The 19,413-nt window shown below is 45.3% G+C and overlaps 1 protein-coding gene across 4 annotated transcripts in view; it reads left to right on the top strand.

Annotated features, from left to right (window-relative positions):
* Positions 1–19,413, top strand: part of LOC102734896 (macrophage metalloelastase) — a 54,800-nt gene that overhangs the window by 10,770 nt on the left and 24,617 nt on the right. Inside the window, exons 1-2 of one of the 4 annotated variants that reach the window (XM_081799584.1) lie at positions 168–628; positions 4,805–4,888. The exons of 1 other annotated variant lie outside the window; for it this stretch is intronic. Coding sequence is in view for 1 of the 3 variants with exons in the window: in XM_081799582.1 (XP_081655708.1) it covers positions 587–628 (42 nt within the window). In the remaining 2 variants the exon portion in view is untranslated. Of the gene's footprint in view, positions 1–165; positions 629–4,804; positions 4,932–19,413 lie in introns of those variants that run through there. 2 more of the 4 variants (XM_081799582.1, XM_081799583.1) reach the window with 2 other exon arrangements.

Genomic DNA, 19,413 nt, shown 5'->3' on the forward strand with positions numbered 1-19,413 from the left:
AATATGACTCTAAAAATGAAAAATAAAAAAGATTTTTAAAAAAGGGATTGATAAGATGTTGGTTGAAAAAGGGAAAAAGAAAAATTCAAAAAAAATAGAAAAGGAAAAAAATAAAGAAAATTTAAAAAATTAACTTTGAAAGACTAAAGAATCATGGGAAAAAAGCCATGAATTCTATGTGCTGTATTCCCTTAGCACTGGAGTTCTGCCGTTCTCATTGATCGGTAAACTTGGTCTTGGCTGGCTGTTCTTGCTGATCTTCTGGGGGAGGGGCCTGTTGCCGTGGTTCCCAAATGTCTTTGCCGGAGGCGGAACTGCCCCGCCCTTGCCTGGTCCAGGCTAAGTAATCTGCTCGGGTTTGCTCTCGGGAGCTTTTGTTCCCTGCAAGCTTTCCGTACAGCTTTGGAGGACGAGAGTGAAAATGGCGGCCTCCCAGTCTCCACCTGGAGGAGCCGAGAACTCAGTGAGCCCCCAGAGAAAAGCAGTCAATCACTCCCGTCTCCCCCGGTCTCCGGCCGCACTCCGTGCTCACCTCCGTGTTCACCCGGCCTGTGACTGAGCATTTCTATCTCCGGTGCACGACCCCATGTGGATCCTCCAAACCCAGCAGATTCCTGCAGGAAGGAAGGTGAGTCTCCCCGGATCTGCTGCTTGTTGGGTCCCTGCTGGAGGAGCAGTGGCCCGACTGTGCCGCAGATCACAGGTTATGGCAAACCCGAGCTGAGAGCCCACGCCTCGGCTCCGTCTCTGCAGCCGGCTTCCCCACTCTGATACCTGGGAGCTCTGCTGCACTCAGGCATCCCCGGGCTTTCTGTGACCCCGAGGGTCCTGAGACCACACTGTCCTGCGAGGGTTCCACCCTCCGCTTAGCCAGTGGGGCGACGTCCCTCAGCGGAGCCGACTTCTAAAAGTTCCGATTTTGTGCTCCGCGGCTCTATCACTTGCCAGAAGCAGCGGACAGAGGCCCCCTCCCCCGCCATCTGTCCTTCTGAATATCGCCTCGGATTCACTTCTCCACACGTCCTGCCTTCCAGAAAGTGGTCGCTTTTCTGTTCAGAGAGTTGTTGCTATTCTTTTCTTTGATCTCCTGTTGAGTTTGTAGGTGTTCTGAATGGTTTGACCCCTATCTAGCCGAATTCCTGGGACCAGATGAAATTTAGGTCTCCTACTCCTCCACCATCTTGCTCCTCCTCCTCTCAAGTCTCATTTTAAATGTCACTTCATCGGGGAGCTTCCCCTGACCTTAGGTCTGGGTCAGGGGCATGACCCTCCTTTGTTCATTATAATTGCCTGTTTCTATTCTGTATTCTCTGCTAAGACTGTAAGCTCTGTTCATGGCAGGGAAATGAAAGCTCTAGATGTATTTATGCTTATACACACACATATTATATATATATACATATATATTATATATATACACACATATATTATATATATACACACATCGAGCAGGAAAGAGGGGAAATGATTGGTCTCACTTGTCATGGTTTAGTGCATTGTAGTTAGGTTTTTTCAAGCACGGGGCTACAACAGCCCGGGGTTACTCCATGGTGGGAGCTCATGGTGAGGATGCTGTGTGCAGGAGGGAAGGCCAGAAGGTCTGTGGGCACATGACCGGTGCCACGTTTAGAGCAGGACAGAAAAGGCCCCAACGTGGGCCCCATACTTTAGAGAGTCTTGCATATCAAAAACCCTGACATAGAGAAGCTATTTTTTCTATTTGGCATCCCAAGAAGGTGTTCTGAAAATTTCTTAGCCCCTTCAGTGAACAGCACATGGGAGAAGAATGTACAGGGTGAACTGGCCCTCCACGTCTGTAGAGGCTGGGCTGCGGCGTGCTGATGTGTACCTCTGAGTGGTGGGGGGCTCAGGCAAGGAGGAGTCTCCCCTGTGATGTGTGTGTCTCTGCAGATGAGGCTCCCCTGGTATCCTTCCTTCTTTGCTCCTCTCTGCTGGGGTCATGCAGTCTGGGAAGGTGCTTACAACTACCTGGAAATCTTGTGTCAGAAAAGGGATGTGCTGAGGTGGTCACCTGAGCGCTTGACCTGACAAGTCCTGATCCTAGGTTCAGACAGGGCCAGTCAGGCCACAGAGCCCTGGCCAGAAACCAGTTTCCACCCTGGCTCAGCAGACTCACACTACCATTCATGCCTACAGGCGGCTGGGGGACACGAGGGCATGGAGACTGTGCACGGAGAGTGGGAGTCTTCAGCTTCTTTGCCCATCACTCTGTGAGCCCTCATCTGCTTCAGGTTGTTGGCTGGGAGTAAGAACGGAGTCATGGGCATGATCTGATTGATAACGTCTAACTATTTAGACATGGAGTATCTGGGTCTCCAGTTGGATCCTGCCCCATGGCTCCCCAATAATATTTCAGGTAACCCAGCACACAGTCTTGCTTCCTGGTGAAAGACTCCTGTGCTAATTGACTCCTTGGAAGTGGGCATCTTCACTCCCTCTGACTTTCTATTCAAGGAGTGACTCATCTTCCAACATGGGCTTATAATTGATTTTCCTTTTGCCTGCACTGACCAACCGAACTGCTTGTGTTCAAGGGCCCTCGGAGAGAGGACCCGCCTGGTTGGCCAGTCACTGCTCAGTGTGGAGCCCCTCTGCAAGCAGACCTTTTGTGCGCATGTCCCGAGCCCATCTGCCAGCCCGTGAGTGCTTTGGGTGAGGTACCCCTCTGTGAGATACACCTGCGGCCACGATGGCGGGTCAGTTGTCCACAGAAGCATGGCTGAGAAAACCTCTCTGGGCACTGGCTCTGCAGAGGCTGTGGGCAGAGGCGTCCAGAGCTCCCAGCCCAGTATGTGCTCTTTCCCTCTCCCGCTGAGGCCTACTCTCGCATTAATTTTTTTAAGTCACGTATGCAATATTTTTCATTTCCGCCTAAAACCATGCCAGCTAAGGAAAGGTGGAAGAGTCTAAATTAAATCATTCTGAGTCTTCTGCAAAAGAGGAAGGAAAAATAAGAACTCTTCAAACTTCAATACCAGATATAGAGTTTTTCAGATTATTTAGGAAGTTGTGTTCTGCTATTTCTCTGTAAATTTGCTCTGGTATCAGCAATGCCTCATGTGTACGGGAATGACTTCATTTCCTCTACAGTGGCCAGTAATAGTCACCATAAAATTAAGACCATGAGGGGAAAAAAGCCATGTCTATATGTAGACCATAGATTAATTCCTTTTCACGACACAACAGTTTGGGGCACTTTTCGCGGCTGTTTTTGTAAAATTCATACATAAGGTTAGTTAGAGAGCTTCTATAGCCCCCTGGTCAAGCTGGCCCAGAGAGGAGGCTGGCCATCTTTCAGTGCAGCAGGCGGGCACACAGACCTGGCCGGCCTTCATACGGTGATGTGGCACCTGCACCTCTGCGTGCGGCGCCGGGCTCAAGAGTAAGCCAGGAAGTCGGCCTCAGTCTGTGCTCCCGCTCGGCGCTGGCCTTCCCGCTCAGTGGAGGCAGCAGGCCTGGGTGACGGCGCCCCGGGGCCCTTCGGAGTTGTGGTTCCGGACTCCCTTCAGCCAATTCTGCAGAGCGCCGATGGGGAAGGCACAGGCTTCTCCACAGACGACTGTCCCCAAGTCTTTTGTCTTGTCTTAGGGAAAGAGGAAGAGACAGATGAGAAAAGATGAAGTCTTGTACACTAGAGAGTTCAAGTTCTCAGAATCAAGATCTTCAAACAGGGCCTTCTCAGCCCTGGTGATTCACTGGAACCGGTCACCATGTTTAAGATGCCTACCCTCTAGCCCCAGCCTGGAGCTTCTAATGTCAAGGTCAGGGGTGGGGATTGGCATGTGGACATGTTTTATGATTCTAATGGTAGCGTTCTTCCTGCTCAGGCAGGGTTGAAAACCAGTGATCTGGATGAGAGGTTTACAACGTGCTTTGATTCCCTGCTCCACCAGGGAGCAAGAGCTCACTAAATGACTTTGGGTGGGGAGAAGCTGGGCTAAAGGGGAACCCACGCAGTTGGCCACAGGCTCTCAAGGAAAAGCACGCAGAAGCATGGAAGCAGAGTCGCTCAGCAAAGAAGTCTGCCTGACTTTGGATATTGACTTCCCTGCGAACCCACCGGTGACTCGGGACAGCTTCTGGTGCTCAGGTGCTGAGCAGAGTCAGGTGTCTTTGGGACTCCACTATGCAGGTGCAATTGCAACCACCTTCTTGAAAAAATGCAAAACAAATCGGAATGCTACCCAGCAAAAAAACAAAAACCACTTTTGATGCAGGTGACAACATGGGGGTACATCTTAAAAACATAGCAAGTGAAAGGAGGCAGTCACAAAAGGTTACATGCTGCATGATTTGTTTCTATGCCTTTCTAGAAAAGACGAAAAAGCACATGACAAAAATCAGATCACTGCTTCCCAGGGACTGAGGGTGGGAGAAAGGGGTTAATGCAGAAGGTCAAAGGAATTTTTTGAGGTAATGGAGATGGTTTATATCTTTTTTTTCCCCACAGTGTAGTGGAGGTCAATATGGCCCAGACTTTTGAAGCGATGCTTGGTTGTCGCGTGAAGTCTCAAAACGGGGATTTGGGTTGTATGTCACACCAGGAGTGAGGGGTTGAAATACTCTGGATAGAATGGATAGATTCTGTACCCCAGGGAAAGACAAAAAATTTTGCTGTGGTAATTAGTGTTTCTAAAGACAAAAATGTTCCAAAGTGGGAGCAATTTATTTTTTTCCCCATTTTTTTTATTATAGGCAAAAACATATAACACACGATCTATGCTTTCAACAAATGTTTTAGGGGTGCAGTACAATTCTGTTAACTGTATCCACATTGTTGTAGGCAGGTCTCTCGAACTTCTGCATCTTGCATGACTGAAACCCACCGCTGAACAGCAACTGCATTTCCCCCCTGGAAACCACCCTGGTACGTTCTGCTTCTGGGAGTTTGATTATTTTCACTGCCTCATGTAAGTGGAGTTACACAGCGTTTGTTTTTCTGTGACTGGCTTGTTTCACATAGCATGCCGGCCTCAAGGCTCATTCATGTTGTTGTGTATGGCAGGATCTTCTTTTTGAGGCTAAATACTATCCCACTGTATGCATATACCACATTTTCTTTGTCTAGTCATTCTCCACCACTTGACTCTAGTGAATAATGCTGCCATGAACATGGGAGCACAAATATCTCTCCATGATCCTGCTTTCAATTCTTTTGGATAAATATCCAGAATTGGCATTGCAGGATCGTGAGGTAGTCCTATTTTTTAATTTTTCGAGGAACGTCTGTACTGTTTTCCACAGTGGCTGTGTTATTTTATATTCTCACCAACGATACACCAGGCTTCTAACCCTCACATCCTCACCAACACTTACATTGTTTTTTCAAAATAATGATCCTAACAGGTGTGATGTGATGTTTTATTGTCGTTTTGATTTGCATTTCACTGGTGATTACTCATTGATGATTAATGAGCATCTTCTCATGTATCTGTTGGCCATCTGTATGTCTTCTTTGGAGACTATTTATTCAAGTTCTTTTCCCATTTTCAAATGGGTTATTAGGTTTCTAAAATTAATTAATTTATTTATTGCTGTTGAGTTGTTGGAGTTCATTATGTATACTTTGGATATTCACCCCTTCTCAGACATACGATTTAAAATATTTTCTCCCATTCCGTATGTTGCCTATGTTGCCTGTATGTATGTAACTCTATTAGCTGTTCCCTGTGCTATGCAGAAGTGTGCTAGTTTGATACAATCCTACTTGTCTTTTTTTTTTTTTTTTTTTTGCTTTTGTTGCCTGTGTTGTTGGTGTCAGATCCAGTAAATCATTGCCAAGACCCATGTTCTGAAGCTTGTCCTCTGAGCTTGCTTACACTTAGGTCTAATCCATTTTGAGTTGGTTTTTGCGTACAGTGCACGGTAACTTTCCAGTTTCCTTCTTTTGTGTGTGGAAACTCAGTTTTCACATCACTGGAGGCGGGGGATAGAAATCTCCTGTGTTGTGGTCTCTTTCCACAGTCCCTTCGGGCAGCGTTTGCTTCAAATATGCAGGTGTCAAGGTTGGGTGCATATGTACTTAAAACTGTTGGGTCTTTGCCATTGTAGGATGTCCTTCTTTGTCTTCTGTGTCAACTTTTTACTTACAGTCTCTTCGTTTCTGAGACAAGTATGGCCACCTCAGCTCTCTTTTGGTTGTCATTTGCCTGGATTATCTTTTTCCATCCTTCGCTTTCAGCCTCTGCATGTCCTTAAATCTACAGTGAGTCTCTTGTGGACAGTGTGCAGTTGGATCTTGTGTTTTGATCCTTTCAGTCACTCTGTGTCTTTGGGTTGGGGAGTTCCATCCATGTTCATTTACAGTAATTATGTAGAGAAGGACATGCCGTTGTCTTCTTGGTCATTGCTCTCCTCTGTTCTGTAGCACTTCGGTCCCTCTCCTGCCACCTTCCTTGGTGTTTGTTGATTTTGTGCGTCTGCATGGCATGTTTTCATCCTATTCTCATTCTCTTTTGTGTATCTTCGTGGGGTACTTTCTTTGTGATTATCGTGGGGCTGACATAAAACATCTTATAGTTATAAAAACCGGCTTCAAGCTGATAATAACTTAATTTCAGCTGCATACATACCAAAACTACATTTTTACGTCTGCCCCCCACTCTCTGTTACTATGTCACAAATTACATCTTTCTGTATTGCGTATCCATGAACATATTTTTATACTTATTTTTCACTTTTGTTTTTAACTCGTCTAATAGCATTAGAAGTGATTTACACACCACTCTTATGGTGTTTCAGTATTCTGTGTGTCTCTGTATATTTGCCCTTACCAGTGAGCTTTCCATCAAATGCTTTGGTGGTGTTTCTAGCACCCTTCTGTTTCAACCTATAGACCTCTCAGACCTTTCCTCTGATGTGTCTTCTCTGGGATTGGACATGTAAATTCTGAATTAGATGCATCTGCCAGCTTCTTTTTTCAGGAGCTTGCAATCTTTTGCTTCTTTGGGCATCTGTCTGCAGTAACGCAGGGGCTCTTGAGCCAGCTCTTTTTGTTTCTGGCGCTGCCAAGGCTTCTAGAGAGAGAGTCCCACTGTGTCAGGTGAGACAAACACCAGTCCTGTGGGCAGCGCCCTGAAAAGTCAGAACGTTGGACTTAAACTCCACTCTTCTCTTTCTCCCAAGAAGGGAACCTCTGTCCGTTCTACCGTGGGTTTTCTGAAGGAACAGCTCGGCAGCAAGGCTCCTGTATGTCTATGCCACTGGGTCCCATCTGTTCTCTGAGACAGGTGAGACAGAAGTCAGTCCCTTGGGAAGCCCCTTGAAAAGCCAGAAGATCAGATACTCCCCAGAGTGGAGCCAGGAGTTGGGGTTTTTCTTCCACTCACTGCACTGAGCCAGAGGGAGGCAGTATGGTGAGCGAGTGCTCCAAACCATACCCTTTGTTCTCAGTGGCCCCCCAACTCATGCCATTTCCTGTCAGCACCTAGAGTAGAACAAGACAGAAACCAGTTCCTCGGGCAGCTCCCTGAAAAGCCTGAACATTGGATGTAATGTCCAGTCTTCTCTTTTTCTCCCTAGAGAGAACCTGGGAGCTGGGAATTTTCTCCTTACCCACGGTCCTGATCCAGGGGGAGCTGCTAATGGTGAATCTGTGCCATGAATTTTGCTACTGGCTCTGGTCAGGCTAATTTTGTACTCACCTGGGATGCAGAAGCCACTTAACTGGTTTTTGGATTTCTCAAAAACGGAATGGTTCCATGTATTATTGAATCAGTGTCTTTAGATAGGAAAGGATCCCCATTCTGCCATCTTGCTGACATTACCACACAGACGGTTTATATCCTCATTGTGGTGGTGGTTTGTATACATTTGCCCCAACTCACCAGAATATACATCTAACTGTATGTACGTTATATATCGATAAAGTTGACTAAAAATAAATTCATAAAAAAATTAATGTAATAATTTTTTTTAAACCCACAGTATGGCCTAAACTGCTCCTAGATACTTTCCTTCAGTACTCAACAGTTTATATATCTACCATTAAATTCCACTTAGAAATAGCATTGCACGGATAAAATTTTCTGATATATGGGCTATGCTTACTTTTACTGTTTATTTCTTTCTCTTCTCAAGATTGATTCCAGCCAGACTCTGTATTTTTCAGGACAGTGAGGAAGTCATCATGCAGGGATTGCCATTTCTAAATAAAAAGTAAGTTGCATCCTACATACATCACGGCATCCTTGGTGCCTGAACAAATGTCTGATATGTAGTAGAGACTTGTTAACATTTCTTCAAATAAATGAGTAAAATTTCCTTCTTGGACAGTCCACTGTCAAAATAGTGAAGAAAACTCGGCCTTCGAGTCAGATCCTGTTTTTGAACCTTGACTTTGCCGGTTAGGAGCTGTATGGTCTTAGTCTGAGCTCGTTACTGCCACCTGTAGAAAGGGGTAAGAATAATCCAGCACACGTGAGGTGAGCTCCCCACAGCTGGACATTTCTGTTTATCTATCATTTTCTGTTGCTCATGGTTGATAGAGCCCAGCAGTGCCCAACATGAACTAGGCTTTCAATAAATGTTGGCTTCTTTAATTGCATGTTTACAGCCATTGTCATGCTCTCAAAGCTCTCTCCTTGGCCACCTGGGAGCTCACATGAGAGCGGAGCCTGGGTGGAGGGATTCTCATCTGCTCATACCTTACTCTGTCCACTCTCCTCTACAAGGCTGAGGCCCGCAGTCCTGCGTTCTCTTTCTTCTTGCCTCTCTAGTTCTCATATGTCTTGGACGTAGCTTCTGGTCCCTGCCTGTGCTGTGCAATCTTGACTTCCTCATCCGTGTTTTCCCAGCACCATTTGTTGAAGGGGCTGTCTTTTCTCATTGTATATTCTTTCCTGCTTTGTCGGAGATCAATGGATCATATAATTGTGGGTTTATTTCCATGTTCATTCTATTCCCTTGACTTAACGTGTCTGTTTTCTGCCAGTACCATACTGTTTTAATTACTACCACTTTGTAATATAACGTGAAATCTGGGATTGTGATGTCTCCAGTTTTTTTTTCTTTTTCAAGATTGCTTTGGCTATCTGAGGCCTTTTGTGGTTCCAAATAAATTTTTAGAATTGTTTGTTCCAGCTCTGAAAAATGCTGTTGATATTGTGATAGGGATTGTATTAAATCTGTAGATTGCTTTGGGAAGTATGTTGGGTCATTTTAATCTTAGCCATTCTGGTAACTTGGAGTGGTGGTATTTGACTGATTTTGTTTATTTATTTATTTAAAAGATTTTATTTATTTGAGAGAGAGAGCACACAAGCAAGGGGAGCGGCAGAGGGAGAGGGAGAAGCAGACCCCACTGAGCAGGGAGCCCAATGCGGGACTCAATCCCAGGACCCCGAGATCATGACCTGAGCCGAAGGCAGACGCTTAACCAACTGAGCCACCCAAGTGCCCCTTCACTGTGATTTTAATGTGCATTTCCCAATTATATGTTTTCATGTGTGTATTGACCATTTAAGTAGTCTCTATTTTGTGAAGTGTCCTAGTTTTTTGCCTATCTTTTTAAAAATTGAATTATCTATCATTTTCTTATTGACCAGTAGTTTTTTAATATACTCTGTATATGAATTCTTTGTCATATATATAGTATATAAATATGTATGCATATATTTATATATTATATAAAAAATATAGAGAAAGATTAATGAACAACACAGGAAATGTAAAAGCCAAAAGAGAAAGGATGACAGATACCCTCACACACACAAAATAATTGGTGTTCAGAATAATGAAAGACACCAAGACACCATATCCTATAACAGACACCATATATATATAAACACACACACATATACACACACATATGATATGTATAATATATAATATTGTATCATATATATATAATTTACTATATATATATAAATATACTATATGTGTAATTGAACCAGCCAAATCCATTCCTGAGTTCAGAGAAATGAAATGAGTAATATGATCACCCATACACATTTATAAGAATGTTCATACCAACTTTATTCCCAATATCCCCAAACTGGAAATAATGAAATATCGAGTGGATAGAAAAATGGTGGCATTTTCATAATATGGGATACCACACAACGAATACATTGCAGCTGGATTCAACAACATGAGGGAAGGAAGTCAGACACAAGATAGTATATATTAGGATTCTATTTGTATAAAGTTCAGGAACTGGCAAAACAAATATTTATTGATAGTCATCAGATAGTAGTTACAGTTGGAGGGAGGGAGGGAGTAGTTCTATTTGGAGCCCGGGGAGCTGGACATACTCTCTCCTGACGTGGGTGGCGGGTAGAAGTTACCTGCGCTGTGTCCGAAGATTTGCACTCTTCCCCACATATGTCACCGTCTCTTGCAGCTCGGCCCTTGAGCGGAAGGAGTTTTGTCTGTTGTGTTTACTGTCGGAATGGAGCTGTCACATGGCAGGTGCTCCGTGTTAAAGGAATGTGAACCGGCTCAGTTTTCACAGGGAAATAGCGGCCCGTGGTAGCCACAAACCAGATTTTGATGTTGGATCTACTTTCCTTCAAACACGTTGCTTGTTAACTGAATTCTGCTTAGAAAGGATTAGCCTGCAGAAGGAGCCCACTTCAGGATGTACATGCGGAGGAAAACCACGGTGGCCTGGTCGTGACCGGCAGCTGCACGGCTGTGTGGCGGATCCCAGAGTTCCGGGAACACCCCGGCTGGTTCTCAAGAGACCCGTCTAGATGGCTGCGAGGAGCTCAGTCATGTGTTCGAGGAACCCAGAGACACTCTGGCCTGCATTCAAAACGGGGATTTTAATAAGAGTCTAGGAATTAATCTGTAACAAGAATGAAAGTTAAGAAGAGCCAAGTATACAGGAGAACTTGATGTCGGACAAAGGTAGCATTTTAATTCTACTGGGGACTCGATGGTGAATTTGAAAAGTAGTTCTGGGACAGCTGGCCACGAGAAGAAAAACACTAGCTTCCTATTCACACTACGTATAGAATTAAATTTGGGATCGATTAAAGACCCATGTGTAAGAAAGAAAAGATGAAAGATGTGAGAAGATAATTTATGAGACTATACTGATCTCTTTAAGAGTAGGGAGACACACTTAAGCAATGTAGGAAATCTATAAGCCAAAGAGAAAGATGGGCAGATATTATCACATAGGAAATTTTTCTTCAAATGTTTGGAATGTTAAAAGACACCATAAACTGAGCCAAAATGACAACCTGGAGAAAATATTTGCTGTGAATATAATAGATAAAGAGTCATTTCCTTTGTAAATATAAAAGAGCTGTTACAGATTTGTAAGATGAAAGAAAGTAACTCAATAAAAAAAGGAAATATGAAAACTAAAGATATGAGCAGGAAATGCGGAGGAAAGCGTGTATCTACAGATGTCTAGTAGCCAGCAAAATGCAAGTCAAAAACAATAAGAAGATGCCATTATCTTATTGATCAAATGGGCAAAAATGAATTCACGTTGTCATTTCTTTGGTTGTTTAGGGTTTTTTTTGGACATTCCATCCTTAAAGGCTTTTCAGAGGGTAAAGGGAACCTTAATATTTCCCTTAGAAGGTGGGGGACTTTTGGTTGAGAAGGTCACATGCATAGCGTAAGTTGGAAGCCTGACCAAGCCAAGGAAGGCAGGGCTGGAGCCTCCCCCCATGCCCAGCTCCTGAGGAGGAGCCAGCTCCCAAAACAGGCCCCAGATCCCATGTACATTCTCACCTCCCAACATTTTCTGGGAACAAAACCTTAAAGGGATACTCTTCTCTACCTTTGTGAAGAAAAAGACAAAACCTGTGCCTCAGGCAAAGAGAGGACGGCCTGTCCTTTTAATGTCCTGTCAGACTACCGTGTGACTGGCCCACCCAAGGCTTATCTAATCATGTAGGAGAATGCACTTTTGTTTGACTTGTTACTCACTATTGATTAAAAGTCTAGACTTAGTGAACCCACATGTTAATTGATAATTTTGGCCTATCAGCAATATCAGTGATTTCTGTCCCATAGAAAAGATAACCCCAGCGGTTGTGGTTTTATTGTCTTACAGGTATTACCCAGTTTTGTAGCTGGCCTAAACTTACTCTAGCATTCCTCTTTCAGATGCCTGTGCGCACTTCGTTTCTCAAATATTTTTCGGACTAGTTTCACCATCCTGCTCATTCTCTCATCAGTTAATTGAATAGATCTTTTATGAGTCACGGTTTTAACTTTTTGAAAACTATACTTCGATACTCTTTCTTAATGTTACCCAGTGTTTAAAGCCCAGCCTGATGCTCATTTTTTCTAGAGATCTCTAACGGCCCCAGACAATCTCTACCTGCTCTGAACGACCATAGCGACCACGTTTTCCAACCAGGAGCCCTGAGGTTTCTTGAAAGTGCTGGGAGGCCGGGAAAGGGAGAAGCTGAGAAGTGGGAGGGACATGTTGGTGATGGTCGTGCCTGTCGGCCTCACCGCCCTGTTTTAGGGACTGTTTTTCTTGTACACAAGGAAGCGTGTTAGGCTTTGCAGGCTGTGTGGTCTTTGTCCCAATTACTCAGTTCTGCCTGGCAGCAAGAAATCGGCCGTCGACAAGATATAACCAAACGAATATGGGTGTGCTCCAATAAATCTTCCTTTATAAACACTGAAATTCAAATTTCATATAATTTTCACATTTTTTGATTTATTATTTTTCTTTCAGTTTTTTGGCCATCTTAAAATGGAAAAACATTCTTAGCCTTAGGCTGTACGGGAGCAGCACACAGACTCGCTCACAGCCTGCCGGCCCCCGGCCTCCTACGGCGTTGAAGGATCCTGCGATTCTTCCATCGATCATCTGTGGTCTATACTATTGTTATTATGTTGTTTGGTCCAGGTCTCATGTCCTTAACCAGGTCGTATGTATGTGAGGGTAGGTATCTCATACTTCTTTGGAAACCTCCTAAGGACCAAGTTCATTGTTTGCAGCACAAGCACGATGAATGTTGAGTAGGAGAAAGAGGTTTGCCAGGCATTAGCCTGGCCTGAGGAAAGTCTGGGTAGGACCGGCTGCTCCTTAGAGCAGGTGGGAGGGTCAGGAAGCAGCAAAGCGGACAGCACCCTTAGAGAAATCCTTGAAAGACGCCCAGGGAATGGAGTTGGATGCCATGTAGCACTTTGACTAAGATGGAGAGTAACCAGGAGGCAGATGCCCCTTTCCCATCACAGTGAAGCCACCAGAAAAAGCCAGCTCTGACCTCCTTGGGGGCCCACAATGCCCTTCTGTCTCTTAAGGATCAGGCCCTGATGAGGGAAGCTTTCTCCACGCTGGTCCTTTGACAAGGGCACACCTTCCCACAATCTGACATATAGTCTCTAACTGATTGCTCATTTCCAAAAAAGTCTTCCTCACTTTCCATCCTCTCTCCTTCCCAACACGCACGCGTGCACGCACGCACACGCACGCGCATACACAGGCTTGGGCAGGCCTCCATGGCAGGGCCAGCGCTCATCTTCGTATTTACTGTGCCTCGAAAGTAGCTGGGACATCATCGGGACTCAGTAGCTTTTCTTTTTCTTTTTTTGGAATAGGGCTTTTTAAATAGCACCTCCTTTAATGCAGCCATTCAAAGGTGTCTGAAACATCTGATTTTCATCTGGTTTTATCTTTGTGGCCAGGGAGCGTGAAGGGGCAGGAAGGAGAAGAAACTAGACTCGGATTTTCACGTGAATCCTCATAGATGCCCCCTTTAAACTCCAGGGTGGTGAGCACCATTGCTGGACTCCACCCTGGAGGTTCCCATGGAAGAGGTCTGGGGAAGGAGCCAAAATCGTGCATGTCTAGCAAATTCCTGGGACAGGCTGCCACTGCTGATGTGGGACCAAACTTTGGGAGCCAGGATCCAGTGCTCCAGAAGATTAGCTCCATGGCTCCCCTATACCACTAGCAAGTTTGGGAACTCATCTTTTGACTTGGTGGCCTCCAGCCTTATGATCAACCTTCCCTCTCCAATCCCAGACCTCCAGTCTCCATCCCAGCCCACATCACCGCTGTCCTCTAGCCAGGACAAAGGAGGATTAAAGCAGCAAAATAGGATCTATCAACTCACCAAAAAAGAATCTGAGATTCTTTCACATTGAAGTACAAAAAAGTGACAAAAGCTTTGGTTTACATGAAGGAGTTAGCCTCGAAGAGGGAGTATAATTTTTGAGCTAATAGAGTGATCCTCCAAGAGGAATTTGGGGCTTCTTCTAGGTGGAAAAGCTTCTCCCTCCAGGAAATAATACTGGCCACACCCACCGTCAAAGATACTTCCATCTACGGGGGGTGTTTACTACCCCGCCTGGGTCACAGGGCGGAGGAGGGGGGCAGCCAGATCCTGGAGATGTCTGTATCGTACTTTGCATGACAAGGAAATCTGCCAGAAAGGCATTTCTGAGCACCGGGTGTTAACACGCAACTAATGAATTGTTGAACACGACATCGAAAACTGATGATGTCCTATATGTTGGCTAACTGAACATAATAATAATAAATATATAAATAAAATTCAACCCTGTTTTGCCCCGGCTTAAATCCTCCACGTCCAACGAGTGCCCTCGGGATTGTATTGGAACTGCAGCAATCCAGGCCCCTGCTTCCCTCCCCAGTCCCATGTCAGGAGATATCCTCCCCTACCAACACACGTGCATGCACATTCACACACATGCACACATGCCTATACATGCACACTCCCACGCACGCACGCACATGGATACACACATGCACGCACACCTCTCCTCCAACCGTTCTTTTGGGCTTTGCACATTCTCTTCCCCCTTCACCTTCCTCACCCCCTGCTTTCCCTCTGTATTCTCACGGGGGTTAAGACTACCCTTACACTTCCTCTGCGAAGATTTTCCTGACCCAGAGGAAAGAATATATCTGTCCCTCACTGGCTCCAAAACTACGCAATGACTGCTTGATCCCTGTAGGGCCCCCGGGGGCAGCTACCCCAGGACACATCTCTCTCAGTTGATTGCAACGATCTGTTTACTCCTTTTCTCCCATTACACTGTGAGCTCCTTGAGAGCAAGAAGTGTGTCCCTAGACCCTAAGACATACCTAGCACACAGTCAGTAAATACTTACAGAATTAATGGATAAAGAATACTATCTTTTTAGAAAAACAATATACATTGGAATTTCAAATTAAAATTATTATTGTCGAAAAGTTGGAAAATACAACAATGTACCAAGAAGGAAGTTAAAATCATTTGTAATTCCCTGATTCTGAGGTAGCCCCTTTTAGTTTTTGCATTAATTTTTGAGAACGGGGATACTCTGTAAAAAGAATGTAGGAGCTTTCTGGCAACAATGAGTCTTGCATAGAGAATGGACTTAAAAGACTAGATGACGGTTCAAACTCTGGGCATAAAATGACAAGCGTACAGATGGGGGGATGAGAGAAAGAAGCCTTGAGATTCACAGGATAAGTAGGAGGCATGGTGGCAGGACCTGGAAGTGGATTCGAGGTGGCGGGAAGCGGGGAGCCGAGCAGAGGGACACTGTCTGCTGACCTAAAGGTTAATAAACTGTTAAGTAAATGGAAGATTTTGAGATTGGATGAACGGAGGTGTTGTGCACTCATCGATTCCTTCATCAGCTATTCATCAGGCACCTGTTCTGCTCCAGGCGCTGGTGGGAAGCGGACAGGCCGAGGCCACTGTAGAGTCCGAGCGTCCACGGCGGAGAAGCCGCCTGGCCCATCCTCGGGTCAGCTGTGCCAGAACCTCTGGACTGTGCAGCACAGCAAGTGTCCTCAGCGATGTCGAGAAGGCAGCGCGAGAGCAGACGTCCTGCCCACAGGACAGCACTTGTGGACTCTGCAGTAGACTCGGTCGTCGATCAATATGGAACAGAGGAGCATAGCGTGCTCGCACCCACAGCACTTTTTCCCCTGCAACTCATGTAATTGCCCCCCTTTCTCTCCCTCATAAAAACCCCTTGCTTTCACCCTGCAGTGGGACACCACTGGGTTTCCATCAGAGTGCAGCCACATCAGTGAGCACCGCAGCTCGCCGCTGCCCGTCCTCTAGCTTCGGCGCGGGCGGCCACCATGTGGTCCCGCCGGGGGCAGCCGGCACATTTAGGCTGGGAGAGCAATCGAGGAAAGTTAAAAAGTCCTTTACAGAATTTTCCAAGAGCAGATAATTCCTTTAATTCCCAAACACAGGCATATATGTTCAGGGCTGCCACACAAGTTGTGAACCAGCGTCTTTTTGGCCGGTGAAGAAAGAAGACAGTTGCTTCAGACAGAGGTATAAAATCCCCTCATTATGCAATGGCTAGTTTTTGGTTGGTGCCAGATGTGAACGGGCCACATTCCTTCATGATGAAAATTGGGAATTAGTCTCCCTCTGAAGAGACATCCTCTAATAAAAAATTCCATTAATAGTCAATAGCTAGAAAAACCACAGAAAATTTCAGAAACTCCTGAAGAAAAAAAAAACACTAAATAAATAAAATGGCCCACTTGTGTAACACTGGTTACACACATGTTCACTTTCTGAAAATACTCTGAGATCGATAATTTGAAATTTATAATTTAGACTCTTTTCTGTGTGTATATTATAGAGCAATACAAATTTTATCTGAAAGCAAAATTGCTCCAGATACAGCGTCTTCCAAAAAAACCAAGAACAAAACAAATGAGGAAAATCCTTCTCTGTTTCTGATGAGGAGAATGGTTGCTGCCTGAGGACAGGCCCCTGGCATCGGCTGTGAGGAGCAGTTTCCCAGCTTCCGACTCTGGAGTCAATGAATGTGGACGCGTCACGTTCCAGTTCCACCTTCTTCACTAGCTGGTTGGCCACTGGCAGAGTATTCAAACTCTCCAAGCTTCAGGGAACTCCTCTGCAAAACGGGAATACCATCGACGTCTCACAGTCATTAGGCATATGAACAACGTGATGTGTGTGCAGGGTCTGGTCTGGTGCGCGAATGTTCTGTCCTCACTTTCTCCAGCAACGTCCCTCTTTTACACTTTCCCAGACGTTCCCAGGTCTGAGCGTCCAGTGAAGTCCAAGGGAGATGCTACTGGGACAAATACGCCAAAGACGGGAAAGCTGGAGAGGCTCCAGGAGGGGCCAAAGCCAGCCAGGCACTGGCACTCATGAGTAACGAGGAAAATGTGAAGGGATCCCTGTCATTACTGAAACCCAGCCAGACACTGCTACTGGGGTGCCAACGACAACAAGGAAAGCTGAAATTATAGTATTTGCTCACTGTGAAGATTTTCCCTGCAGAAAAATAGGGGGAATAAGTCAGAAAACAGCACTATGATCTATCAAAACAGTGGATTTTCCCATGATGTGAGTATAGCAGGGAATTTGGGGTTACTTTTTGATGCCAGGCTTACAGGAATGCTGGGTTGACTCATTAAAATCCAATCAATGGCTATTTTTATGTGTGTCATCTTTTGGGGAACTGGGATAGTTCCCAGTGACATTCCCCATGTGACATTAACTTGCTTTTCTTGCAATGGTTTTCCCTTCTCCCGCGTTTGGTGCCTGAGGTAACCTGATCAAGGTTCACCTAGCAATAGAATTTGCACAGTCATTAGCTCTAAAACTTTCCAGGGTTCCTCCCTTCCTTCCTTGGGGACCCATCCTGGCCTTCATCCTCTCTGCTCTTCTGTGCCTTCTTGACATCACATTTGCTTGGCCTGAGGCTGCAGATTGGTGGACTTGCACAGTGACTTTAGGGATCGCTTCCTTATCATACATAACGGGTTCAGTGTTCCCCACTGATAGCTCATTTCCTTGGGATGAGGAGGTCGTAGTTTCCATGAATACTGTGCCACCATAGACCCGTGCCGCTTGTATTTTTCCTTTATGTGTTTCTTATGTAGGGGCCACTTGGGCATCTTGATTATTTTAAATAAAAGTGACTCAAGAGCCAGCCAGGGCAGGAAGGACACTGAGACTGTCCTCTGTCCCCCTGAAAGCAGGAGATAAATGTCCAGGTGAAAGGTGCCCTCCTTGTGCCAGGAGGTAAAGACCCATCCTTATCACCAGAGATGGGACATTTGGAGCCCAGAAGGCCGTGTCCACAACCCTTGTGACTTTTTGCTAGTATACTCACTCTGCCGGCCCAAGTCTGTTTGTTTACAATTCCTTAAGTGACTGAAGCTCCCAAAGTTAAGTTTCCTTTGTCCTGTCAATGCCTCACAGATTTATGGGCTCTTTGTCTCAAAACCTGCCCACCTTGGTCATTTCTTCAGGTCTCAGTATCATAACAGGGACTCTGTGTGCACATAATAAACTTTGGGGTTTTGTTTCTCCTGTTAATTTGTCTCATGTAAATTCACTTCTTAGTCCAGGGAAGAGCTTGAAAGTCAGAGGAAGAATTTTTCCTTCCCTTCACGTCAATATAAAGTAACGATCAATTCCATCAACGACTTAAACAGAGGAAATTTGTAAGGAAATTTAAAATTATGTATTGCTCAAATGCAAAAGATACTCCAAAGGTGATACCATATATGTCATTGGGTGGTAAGGTTCCAGCCTCGGCTCAGTAGAACACCTGACCTTGTCTATCCCCAATGCCTTACAGCCTAGGGCTGGACTCTTATCTCTTTAGGGATGCATGAAGGGGAAACAGATATAGGGAAGTCTGATTCCCTAACCTCAGCATCTCCAGCCCATTTGTTCATTGTCACCACAGAAATGGGCTGGTGCTCAGGAAGCCTCCTGCTCTCTCACCCATCAGCCTGAGCATATGATACAACTGTTCTCCTGTCCTGCAGGTGGGGACAGGGGAGTGAAGGCAGCAGCTCTTGCTGGGGTTTGGGACTGATTTTTGCCATTAGACCTCCAGCCAAGGGGTGCCTGGGTGGCTCAGTCAGTTAAGCGTCTGCCTTTCGCTCAGGTCATGATCCCAGGGTCCCGGGATCGAGCCCCACATCGGGCTCCCTGCTCAGCGGGGAACCTGCTTCTCCCTCTGCCTGCCACTCCCCCTGCTTGTGCGTGCTCTCTCTGGCTCTCTCTGTCAAATAAATAAATAAAAAACAAAACAAGGGGGGTGGAAAACCATTTACCATGCTAATGGACACCAAAAGAAAGCTGGGGTGGCAATCCTTATATCAGACAAATTAGATTTTAAACCAAAGACTGTAATAAGAGATGAGGAAGGACGCTATATCCTACTTAAAGGATCTATCCAACAAGAAGATCTAACAATTGTAAATATCTATGCCCCTAACATGGGAGCAGCCAATTATATAAGGCAATTAATAACAAAAGCAAAGAAACACATCGACAACAATACAATAACAGTGGGGGACTTTAACACCCCCCTCACTGAAATGGACAGATCGTCTAAGCAAAAGATCAACAAGGAAATAAAGACTTTAAATGACACACTGGACCAAATGGACTTCACAGACATATTCAGAACATTCCACCCCAAAGCAACGGAATA

This window comes from Leptonychotes weddellii, chromosome 11 (assembly GCF_054177405.1).
Source record: "Leptonychotes weddellii isolate Sample4059 chromosome 11, ASM5417740v2, whole genome shotgun sequence".
Lineage (NCBI taxonomy): Eukaryota > Metazoa > Chordata > Mammalia > Carnivora > Phocidae > Leptonychotes > Leptonychotes weddellii.